Raw genomic sequence first — 12,365 nt, 5'->3', positions numbered from 1 at the left:
GGCTATTAGGATCAGAAAGCCACGTGAATTCTCTGTCTGGCGTGAGTGGGCAGGAAAAGTGTCAGATGTTCCATGATCCTGAACTTTTCTGATCTTTTTCAGGCCATGCCTAGTTAATACCAAATTCAGAAAGCAAAAAAATTAAGCCTGAATTATTTATCATGTCATATTTATAAAATGCACTGAAATAAACATCTTGGCCCAGTTCACAACAACTACAGATAAAATCTTGCCTAATACAGAAATTAAAGAAGGACATCACAAACATTATTCTTACCGTTACTTGGAGTAACTTGTATTTTTATCTGCATTTGCTGTACATTTACCCATGTGGATGGGAGTAAGTATAAAGTATTTGTTGCAAATATCTTTGAGAAGAAGCCAAACCTTTAGTCTGCATTGTCTGCAAAGTGCATTTCCTGAAGTTTCCTCTGGAATGTTACATTCAGAAAGATGTGCAACAAACTTTCAGAGGAAGTGTGTATAAATATATCTCTTTAATTTACTGTACTCTTAAAGACCATTTCTTGCTTGAAGAAACTCACAATGGCTACAGGAAAGCCTAACAACCTCTGAAGATCATCAATAATGCACAGTAGAGTTTTAAAGCCTGATAGACGGATATACTGATGGTGAAGAGGCTCAAAGAAAGATGAATACAGCCCAGTGAATGAAGAATGCAAGGTAGAGGAGAGGATGTTAATGAGCTTATAAAGCGGATTTTCTTGGGGGAAAAATGCTCTTCTCAGGGATGCCTGCTCACTATCCCTGAAAAGTAGCTTTGTTGTAAGCAGTGTAGAACTTCCTATTTTTGCATTTTATTTAATTCTTCAAAGTTTTTTTCCACTGCAGATTCTAGGTTTAATTTCACTTCATGCTTCTGGGAGCTGAGCTGCTGTGACGATGTTCTCTCCATCAGAAATGGAAGGCATGCGCTGTTTAACGTGTAAATGAAAGGGTAAGCTGACAGTATCCCAAATGGCTGCCTGACCTACCTGCCTTGCTCCATATATTCTTCCAACTTGTTGGGAAAACAATTAAATTTTCCAAATGAATTGCTATTAATATAAATGCATTTTGATTGCCAGTGCCACTGGTGGTTCTGCAGTTATGGGCGAGAATCTAAGTTTATTTCGCTCTAGGGCCTCTACAGAAAACTGAGGGAGATTAACCAGTATTTTAGGCAGCTAAGTGTGAAATACTGGTTGGGTCAATAACTCGCCCCTGCTGCTGTTCTGTTAGCTGTCGAAAGCTGGCAAAGAGACATGTCAGTGTGGAGTCAAGTGCAGATCTGATTGTACTGAGACCTCCAGCCTGGACTCTCTGACTTCTCGGAGTATTCTTCCCTGCCTCTGTGTAATCACAAGAACTCTTTGTCAAACCAGCATTGACCTGCTCTCCATAACTACCCTTTTGCATGAGAAGAAGGGAAAATAGGAAAAGCATAAAGACTTTTTGTAATGAAACTGAGTTTTTTGTGTTGGAGCAGCTGTAATGACTCTCAGCATTCAGAAAACACCTCTGCATCCCCAGGTATGATTGTCCCAGGATTAACCGAACCGCAACTGCACCCCCATGGAAAGGGCTATTCAAGGAGAAAAGCTCTGCAGGATTTCCAGATGATCTGCAGCCCTCCTGAGGATTCTCTTTACAGAAGACTAACATCTGGTTCCAGTTTTGGAGCCATCTTCAACTAATCTGAATACAAATTTAATGAATGCCAGTTATTGTCACCATCACAAGTGATTTAAATACGGTTAAGTTCAGCTGATCTTGTCTCCATCTGTTATTTAAAGGTTTGCAGTCACAATGCCAGTGCTATAACTGATGCAATAAGCCAAGCAAAACAACCCCCCAAACCTCCACCAAACAGCAAAACCCCCAAGGTTCACAAAAGTAATGGCTAATTTTACCTGTCCAGCCTGCAAGACAGCAGCAGTAACCGGTGACAGGATCACACCCATCTGCATGGCTACAGTCACAACGTTCACTGCAATTAAGACCATATGTTCCATCCTTCCAAAAATATAAATAAAGAAGTCTCTCAGTAATCAGCTTTTGTTCTAAAATGTGCAAAATCATCCATCATGTCCCTCAATGCTGAGTTGCATTTTTTAAATTAACATACAGGGAGGATAAAAACAACTCAGTGCGTAACATTTCTATAGAGAACCAAATGAGGAATCACTTTAAAAAATGATGTTCAAGCAAATGCAGATAACAGAGCAATAACTCTGATACAATACAATGCAAAATAGAACACATCTACTTGACTGCCAGAGTGCCAATCTGTTATTTACACATGATTTCCTTCTGATATCCATAGGCAAAATGAGACACTGACCTACTATACATTTAGAAAAGACTGTGGCTTTAAAGGGGGTGCAAGACCCTCCCCAGTTGTACTTACAGGACATGGCTGGTCACAGTACTCCCCTTGCCATCCAGGTGAGCAGAGACAAAAGCCATCAGCTGGCCTGCAGGCTGCTCCGTTCGTGCAGTAACATGTCTGGTTACAGTTAAGACCCCAACTTCCACTTGAACATGGAATAGAGCAATCCACTCCTTGCCAGCCTAAGGAAATATATGAGAGAATATTTGGGATGATTTAATGAAAAAAGCAAGGTAGAGACAGCAGTTTGAAAAGTGCAGATCTTTGATTCTAGGACCTGTTTCCTCCTGATCTTGATGTAAATGGGGGAAATGTTTTTAAACTGACAGAGGATAGATTTAGATTAGACTTTAGGATGAAATTCTTCATTATGAGGGTGGTGAGGTGCTGGCACAGGGTGCCCAGAGAAGCAGAGAGGAGATGGCTGCCCCATCCCTGGCAGTGTTCAAGGCCAGGTTGGACACAGGGGCTTGGAGCAACCTGCTCTAGTGGAAGGTGTCCCTGCCCGTGGCAGGGAGTTGGAACTGGATGAGGTTTAAGGTCCCTTCCAGCACAAACCAGTCTGGGATTCTGTGTTTCTGTGATAAGTTAGGACTATTTTGGGGTCAAAGACTGGTCCTTTATTTATGACTTCCCAACTTCATCTACTAGCATCTATACATACAGGAGGGCAATACAGGTATCACTGTGTTGGATGTTTACCAGATTCAGCTATCTGATGCCTCTCTGGGACCTGTCAGGCAGCACAAGATAGTGCAGTACTGTCTGGCACGGTGGAGACCTGCTGATCAGTGAAAATGCAAGAAACTTGCCATTTGATGCTGCCTGTTTCTTACCTCATATTTTTTTGAGAACGCTGTTTAATACAAAGAAGCTATTACACCTAAAAAAAGACCAAGGCCATCATTTCTAACCATTAAGGCTCAAATCTTAACTACCAGCTGCACAATGGCTTTCATTACACTGCAGCTGTATGTAATGGAGTTGAGCAGTAACTCATGGTTTATACGCCCTCATTAAATGGGGTTCTACAGTGATCCATTAATTCATGTTTGAAATGCCAGATTTTATCGTTATTTGCCTCACTTTTGTTTTAGGGATTATGTATGCCACACAGGCATAGCTCATGTTGGGATTCTGAGGGAGGGTGCTGCTACACAGGGAACAGAAGAGACACTGTGCTATGGAGGAGTACAAGAGTTCTCAAGTGACCACTGAATACATGGCTTATGCTCACTACCAAGCAAATAAGAGAATCATGGACATGTGTGGGAAGAGAAGATGTTAGTCTTGCAGAGAGAGTCTGGAGCAGGCAAGACTTCTTGGTTCCCTAGATAAAAGACAGCCCCATCCTGCAACCTCGTGTCAGCTCAGGAGACAGAAGGTACCTGAACATTTAGATTAGATATTAGGAAGTTATTCCCTGTGAGGGTGCTGAGGCGCTGGCACAGGGTGCCCGGAGAAGCTGTGGCTGCCCCATCCCTGGCAGTGGTCAAGGCCAGGTTGGACACAGGGGCTTGGAGCAACCTGCTCTAGTGGAAGGTGTCCCTGCCCGTGGCAGGGGGTTGGAACTGGATGAGCTTTAAGGTCCCTTCCAACCCAAACCAGTCTGTGGTTCTATGGCTGGGGTTTCACTGTGTCAGGATACAGGGAGGAAAGGGAACTGAGGATGGCAGCAAGGGCAGATAGCCAGAGCCCACTTCACAGTACCCAAGTGCAGCGTTGGCAGCTGGGATCAGCTGGAGTCCAGATCACCAGGACAGCCTGTGGGAATGAGAGCAGCCCAAGGTGGAGGCAGGCAGTCTGCAGGCCAGGGTCAGGCCTGGTGAGGATAGCCATGGCTGGGCACAGCCCAGTGCAATGGGCTACAGACTAGATAAAGCCTCTGCTCCCTGGCCCAGTTGTGCCACTCGGGGCATGGAGGGGAGAACACGGGCTTTTGAGTCCTGGAGAAATAGAGATGAAAAGTGGTAGAGAAAAACCCCAGCAGCCTGGGGATTGCTTTGCATTTCCTCTGGAGAGGAGCCATGGCTCTGGCAGCACTTAGTTCTATGACCTGTTCTTGCAGCAGAGCAGGGAAGTCTGGCCCCTGTTCAGGGCAGAGACAAAACATCCAGTCAAGCCCCTGTTGAGTTTTGATACTTGGGCAGACTCTTGAATTACCAACAGGCACAATAAAATAGTGGAGTTACTGACTGCACAGCTGTGCCACTTGAAAAGGGGAGAGGCATTGATGCCAAATTGCAGACAATTGTTAAATCTGAAGTTTGTTTACCTTCTTTGCAATAGCACAGACCATCCACAGGGGAACATGCACCATCATTTTTGCAATTACAAACTGATGAGCAGTTGGTTCCATAGGTTCCTGCCATGCAGGTAATGGTGCAGTCATCTCCCTGCAAACCAAAAAACATCGGAGTCAGCTAAAGGAATCGGAATTGCAGGAAATTCCCATCCTTGCACAGGGAGGCTTTCTCTTTCGAAACAGTGAACAGAGTGTTATGAGTTGATTGCTGAATCTTCAGCACTTGAGCAGTCACCGCTGCTTCCCATGATTATGATGCAATTAGTGCTTTGATTGACTTGGAGGAAAGGGACAAGTTTCTGGCATTCATTCAGCAGGAGGTGGGGAAGTTACAAAAACAAACCTCCTAGAACAGATGTTAGATCATTAAGCAAAACATCACTTACAAAACACTAATCACAAAATATACAGTCTGAAACCGTGCAAAGATTGCTCTGCAGTTCTTGGAAAATATATTCTAAGAATAAGGTTGTTAAAAAGCTAAAGGATCTCGTCCTTCCTCATCTTCCACAGGCTGGCAGAGAGGAAAACTACATGGCAGGTGCATTAGACCTGTTTGATGCATGGCTGGTACCTGCATTTGTTTTCAATTAATTTGAATGAGATTGTGACTTTAGGAAGAATGCAGAACACAGAGTGGTGGGCATGTCAGACAGAGGAGGCAAACAGAGCCAGCCTCTGTTCTGTTTCTGCTTCAGGTGTGGTGAAAATGAGGGTAAATACTTATATGTTACAGAAACATAGAATATTTCAACAGCAACCTACGGTACAATGTGTGCACTGATTAACTTCTGTGGCTGAAAGGAGAGACAATTCTTGCTAATATTATTCATCTGATGAAACAAGGGCACTAAAATGTGAGCACAATTCCTTTAAGCCTACTTATTGAGTCCCCTAGTCTACATACGTTAGCATATACAAGGTATTTCTGCCTCTTTTTCTTCTATGTGTAGTTCTGACTTTCCCATCAGAAATTAGCTCCGGAATTTACTTTTTCAGTGAGTCAAACTTCAATAATTTAGTTCCATGTCAGAGAAAGCTCTCCTACTCCGAAGTTAAAGAGTAACTACATTGCACAGTGTGACCTATACCATAGCTCAGGGGAAAAGATACTAGTCAAAATGTATTTTTGGAGGTGAGAGGCTCCAGTGTTTGATAGGAGGATCCATTTAGCAGGAGATAAATGCACACAGTGTCAGCTTCCCTATGCCACGGCAAGTACCTCCAGGAGCCTGTATATCACAGCCTCAGACACTGAGACAGTAAAAAGAAATATGAACAGATTCCTGAGCACCATAAACCCCATATGCTTGCTGTAGCAGTTCTGCCTAGCACCAGGATGACTCAGCCTATTTTATACTAAAACCTTTGGTTTAGGGGGAAGTAAAAGAAAAGGATAAAATCTGTGTTGCTCAGAAGTCAATCCTACAAGTCTCTGACTTTTGAGTGAAAGCAGTGTTTGCAGGAGATGCTATCTTTGACCTTGGTGGAGTAAAACAAGTCTCCCTGAAAAGGCCTGGCAGTAAAAGATACTGTCTTCACAGCCAGAAAATCCAAAGCAGGCTGCCCCTCATTACCCTGCCAGCATGCCTACAGAATGAGCTCCGGGAATCCAGAGCCAAGCGGGATGGCAGAGGGGCATTCAGTCTCCACGCCTAATCAATCCTCTGCCTCTCTCCTGTGTGTGACAATTAGACAGCCAATTAGTGCCACTTAGAAAGCCACATCTTGTGTGAATGAAACTCCCAACTCATTTCATGTACAACACAGAACTGCTGGTACTGGTAATAATTTCTATGACAGCTGACCTTATCTGGATTTGAACTTGTGATCTGGAAGTGAAAGAAAATTCCTTTGAAAAGGAAAGCAGAACAGAGTGATGTGGAGCTAAAACATCCTCTTGGGAACTGGAAAAAGTGTCTTGAAGACAGAAGTTTTAGAGACCAGAGGAGCTCTGAAAAACTGCAGGTTAAGAAAGGGAAGACCAGGTTGGACAGGGCTTTGAGCAACCTGGTCTAGTGGAAGGTGTCCCTGCCTGAGGTAGGAGGTTGGAACTAGATGATCTTCAAGGTCCCTTCCAACACAATTTTGTGATTCTGTGATTCTATGACTAACTAAAACAACATCTGGGCCATGGGCTGAAGCAGAAGGTGGATCTCCAGTTCCTGCTGACTTTCTGTGACTGCACATCAGCTCGTGTTATGCAGTAAATTCTCCCTGGCCATGTGCACAACAGGCTGGTGTGGATTCACTGGTTTTCCATAGGCTCACTCTGCATGGAGGGCAATCAGACACAGACACTTTGGGCATCCCAAAGGAAAGGTGCTGTACACCAGCTAATTGTCAGGCTGCTTCATCTTTATTCAACATGCCTTTGAGTTTTGGCCTTTGCTTTAATGTACTATATGGACTAGCAGAGGGTGGTCATTCTGGCTGTCCACCCTACACACACTTACTTTGCAAACAAACCTTAACTGAGAAAATAACTGGCTTAATGAGTTTTCTATCACCAGGTTTGACAAGCGGGACCTTCAGAGCTTGCCGAGTGACAACTGCCAAATACACTTCACTTCTTAATTACATAAGAGGAAAATGCACTTGAACTATAGCACTGGCTCTAAGATTTTATTAATTATAAATGCACACCTCGTTATTAACATTTTGAACTTGATTTGGGAGGGTAACCTATGAAATGAAATGCATTCAGGTACTGTTAGAGATATGGAAATTCCACTTCCCTCTCGCCACCTGCCCAAGTGAAAAAGGCTGCAGTATACATCCATCCAGTTGTTAATGAGGTATATATTCTTTCAAACTGATTTCAGCTGTTGTGTATTGAATCCTCACTCTTGCAATCTGGTACTTTATATTTCTATCTATTTAGTAAAATTAATCAACAGCTGTGCTCCTTATGCTGATTATTCTTTCTTCTATTAAGATCGGGAGGTTAATGAGAGTAGTGAAAAGCCTGGATGTGGTGTACGCGATAGGAAGGAGTAGCTAATTCAATCAAATGTATACCCCTGAAAATGTTAAAGCTATATTAAGAAGTCTAGCTATAAATAACTTGGTATTTCACATCTCTATTTTCCAAGTCAGAATGATCCATATGGACATCGCAAACTTTCAGAAGTGCTTCGTTTCCTTCATCATTTTCACTCAGAAAGCCTAGTTTATCAAAATATATCCCTGAAATGTATCCAATGTGCTATTTCCTAATTTCAGGGGTCAAATCCGACTCTAACATAATGGAAAAACTCTCTTTATGGGATGTGGGATTTGGGCCAGCTCCAGTAAATGCCCAGCTTCATGTATGAGTGGGGTGTTCCTGCCCTCTGCTTTGTATTTCACTTTCCCAGTCTGGGAGATGGCACCTCACAGCTGCTCAGAAGCTAACACGAGTGAGCCTTTTTTTGTGAGCAATCTGAATCTGACAGGAGTAGCCCAACATGGCAAAGATACAGGTGGGGGATCAGTGATCCCTGGGACCCTAAAAAGTCAGCTTTAAATCAAAGTGAATGGTGGCAGTAATGTAACTAACACCACCCATATGACCTTCCATACCTTGAAGTACTTCAGAAATACTAATTGTTGCTGAATCTACATGACAGACCTTTCTAGCACCATGAGAGGTTTGGGCATACAGTTAATTCTCCCCTATGTACGGAGGGTTAGGCCCAAGGATCCAAACTCCATTAATAACTCAGTCTGCCAGCTCACCATCCATCAGCATCAAATATTAATAGACTCAGAGGGCCAGAGCATACATCTTTCTGGATGGCAGTCAATAATACGTCTTGTTTCTGTTCAGCGAGAGGAGACGATTTTCTTCCACAAAAATTATTGTACAATATTAGTAGAGCTTAAAGACACACTGCTGCTGCCTTAGGTGTTAGCTGTGTTAACAAGCTCTGGATACTTCACAAAATGTTTTCCCTGGATTAACGTTGCCCTAACAGATTAGACTGCCTGTTTCTGTTAAAAATACATTCTGCTGTAAACAATGACTGACTCCCTTTAAAATCCTTTTTCAGTGTTCAATACAAAGATTTCTATTTATTCCTGCACATTTTGGCTGAGGCCTTTAAATCTGTGAAATGTATTTTCAAAGGGGGAAAAAAGAAGGTATCCGAGGGCATAAGGGGAGTTAATAACCTAGTAATGGTCAACACCACCTGGCAACGTCTGCACCCATACCTGGTCTGCCTCAAAGTGCAATTATTTAAGGATGGGGAATTAAGAATTTCAGAAGCAGCTACAATCTGCAGGAATAAATTTGCCTTGGGGGGCTAAAGCCTGGTTGCACTGAAGTCAGTGGCAAAACAGAAAATCAATTTTTCGAGACCTCTGCAATGCAGAAGACTAACAGGTTGTTATTGAACTTGGCCTCAAGTTTGCAGGATAAGGACCTATGCGACAGGCTTGTTCTTAAGGTTTAATGTGTCAAGGTGCTGAAAATCCTCAACTCCTATGCAGATTATGAGGGGGACTGACAACACTGAAAGGCAGAATGTTTGAACCTTTGTAATCTGCAATGTGACTCCAACTAATCTGTGATTTTTAATATGGTATCTGAGTCCTCCATCTCCCCCTCCTCACCTTTTTTTGTGCCAGATGAATTAGAAGGGCAGCACCTGCCACCAGCCATAGGGAAGCTCAGTGCTGGGCTCTCAGCGCTCATAGCGTGGACATTAAACAGAAAGAAGGGCATGGTGCAGTGCCATCTGTATGCAGTGATAAACAGATCAGAAAGACAAAATGTCGGTGCTGTTTGTACCTGATGTCTGTGTGTCCAGATAAGCTGATTGCTATGGATTTAGTACATAAAAGTATATATTTATGTGTACACACATTAGATGGCACACCAGCGTGCTGGTACACAGTGTCTGTGCACTGATGCAGATCACAGATACAGTTCTGTATATTTACTTATTTAATTGTGACATTTACAATTAACCCAAAGTGGTTCTCCACAAACATTCCCTCAAGGTAAACATATGGTATCCAGCAACACAAACTGTCAGAACAAACTAATTTCCTTAATGGTGTTCTAGTGGAAATTAATGTGCTCTTCATAAGCATATTAGCAGCAGTCGGAAACTTTGTACTTTTACCGGTCTTCTCCTCCACCCTAGACTCAAACAATTTATTCATGACCTTACTACACAGCATCTTTAGTTTTCCAGACATAATGATGTCCTCTGGCAGAATTCCCTTCCCCTCTGGGTGTTACTAATTACTCCCTGCAGATGCTATTATTGGTGCTAATGATAAAATGCAGAAGAAAGGTTGGGGAAGGATCTTGTGCCCCGCACAAGCCAAGCGTTCTGTTTGCAGGTAATCACTTTTACTAAGAACTGACAAATATTCTTTTATTCACTTTGCAGCATTATACAATGTAGCTGTGCTAGAGTTTGATATACATCTAAACAGGCACAATGAAACCACTGATGACCTTATTCCATCTCCTTTTCCCTTTGCCCTTTTCATAGGTGGAGGTGGGGTAAGGAGGAAAGGATAGGAAAGAGCTTTCTTATATTTATGAAGTGACTTTAGAGCTCACGGCCCACCCAAAGAGAACCAGGCAGTCCTGAATGCTGAAGTCTTTCATTAAATCATAAAGAACTTGAACAGCCATCTGCAAAGCTTTCCCCTGTCTGCACCTCAGTGGCATCACAGTCCTCTGCAAGTATACTGTCAAACCTGGACATGTCATAAGGACCAAGCACAGCTCTGCTTGGGAGTGGGAAGAACTTACTCCTTTGCTTCCTACAATCTTATAAGGATTTATAAACATTTACAAATGGATGTCAGCATTTTATTTCACCTCTGGATTTGTGCTAATATGCTAATTCATACAGTAAACCTCACAGTAAATGCCGGGTTCAAAATCAGTCAGCCCGACGCTGATTCTTAAATATGGTGTTTCATCAAAAACATTCAGCAAAAGATGCACACAAACAAAATGGAAACTTTCTTTAGAGAGTAGAAAGTAAAATTATTATAAATAATGTTAATTTTAAGTACTTACAGCACTTTGTTAAATATTATTTAATTTCATTTTACTGGTTATAGCCAAAGCTTTTGTTGCACAAAAGCAAAGCTGGAAGCACTGACTGTGAGGAGAGTAAAAGTTACCAGGAAGTAACTGTAGTTTGTTATTTTCCAATTCGTTTGGACAACATCTAGCTCAACTTTGCGGATTCCTATTTTATAAACCCAAATATATTTGCTGTTGCTGGCATAACACATGGGTTTTGAAGCAACAATTATCCATCCATCTTCCCAGAGGGGACCTTCCCCATCACATTGATCTTGGGAAGCCTTTGGCCACAGCTTAGGAAAGCCTATGATTAGGACTTTGCTACCTAGAGCATGATTTGTATCCATCAAGATTAGAGAACGTGCACAGCCTGTCAGTCTGGACACCATGTATGCATATATAGAGCCAGAATTAACTGCACAGAGCTGTGGTTTTCAGCACAGGAAATCCCAGCTGTGAGGGTTTTACTATGGAGGATGCAAGGATCTGTGCGTCTCAGGAGACAGGCACTGCACACAGCTCAGGGTCCTTTCAGACTGGGAATCCAGGACATGGGCCCCGAGGTCTTGTGTCTGAATATGTCCCTACTCCATAACGCATGGGAAAGAGGTAAGGGAGGCAAGGTGTGCTGACAGCACTAGTGGCAGCAGAGCTGGCCTGCCTGCCCTCATTCCAGGCACAGAGAAGGTTTTTTCCAGAGGGTATTCCATGATCCATGCACAGTAAACCCACACAGGCAAACTAATAGACACTGTGTGCAGGACAGGTCTCATCTTTCGAAGCACAGGGTGCACAGAATCTCAGCACTCTCCTGTCCTCCAGCATCTCAGCTCCAACATGCTTCTTACATCCAAGAGGAACAATAAAACCGATGGTGGAGTAGGGTTGTGCTCTGTAAGAACAAAGCCAGCAAATTCTAGCTTTGTGAGGCTTTTTTTTTTTTTTTTGCCTCAATGAAATCGAGTGAAGACAAATACAAATAGAACTTCCATTACAAAAATTGGATTTTGCATACTAAACCTCAGCAAACCTGCATTTGGGTTTCTGTCAGTGAGCACTTTAATCCCTCTCGCCAGCAGGGAATAGTTTTCAAGTTTCCACTACAAATATGCCCAATATCAGCCAGTTATCTGCAATTAAAAAAATCCATTCCTACTGTTCAAGCCACCTAAATATGGGCATTAAAAACAAGAAAGAGAATTCAATAAAGAGAGCATGGGAGAGATTGCACCCTCCCCTCTGCTTCCTGTAAATCAGTGTAGCACTGTTGCTGGCCAGAAAATCCAGACTAACTTTACAACACTTGAATATCTGCCTGGTTTAGTACTTGGGCCTTAACTGCAGAGCACTTTAGTGTCAGCAAGGCAATGAATACAGCATCACATAATTAAATGTATTCACCAGGAAAGTAGTGTGGACAGTAAAAAAGATGATCATCAACCTCTGAACAAGATTTTTTTTAATACAGTCAGCACTTTCCACCTAATAAAAATATCACAGAACACATTTATCCAGGAGGGACCTCTCCCAAAATAGGAGACTGGATTTAGGCTGGGTAAAACAACTCCTACATCATTTCCTCGGGACATTTCATCAGGTAAGATGGAGCATCATACCTGAGAGGA

General features: G+C 42.6%; 1 protein-coding gene across 7 annotated transcripts in view; it reads right to left on the bottom strand.

Annotated features, from left to right (window-relative positions):
* MEGF11 (multiple EGF like domains 11) overlaps positions 1-12,365 on the bottom strand; it is a 269,153-nt gene that overhangs the window by 54,117 nt on the left and 202,671 nt on the right. For all 7 annotated transcript variants that reach the window (XR_003993112.1, XR_003993113.1, XM_030497267.1 and 4 more), the window contains 3 exons: positions 4,668-4,788; positions 2,411-2,574; positions 1,914-2,016 (listed from right to left, as the gene is read on the bottom strand). Coding sequence is in view for 5 of the 7 variants with exons in the window: in XM_030497267.1 (XP_030353127.1) it covers positions 1,914-2,016; positions 2,411-2,574; positions 4,668-4,788 (388 nt within the window). In the remaining 2 variants the exon portion in view is untranslated. The remainder of the gene's footprint in view (positions 1-1,913; positions 2,017-2,410; positions 2,575-4,667; positions 4,789-12,365) is intronic.

The sequence above is a fragment of the Strigops habroptila genome, chromosome 9 (assembly GCF_004027225.2).
Source record: "Strigops habroptila isolate Jane chromosome 9, bStrHab1.2.pri, whole genome shotgun sequence".
Classification (NCBI taxonomy): domain Eukaryota; kingdom Metazoa; phylum Chordata; class Aves; order Psittaciformes; family Psittacidae; genus Strigops; species Strigops habroptila.
This window is presented reverse-complemented; position numbering and strand designations above follow the sequence as displayed.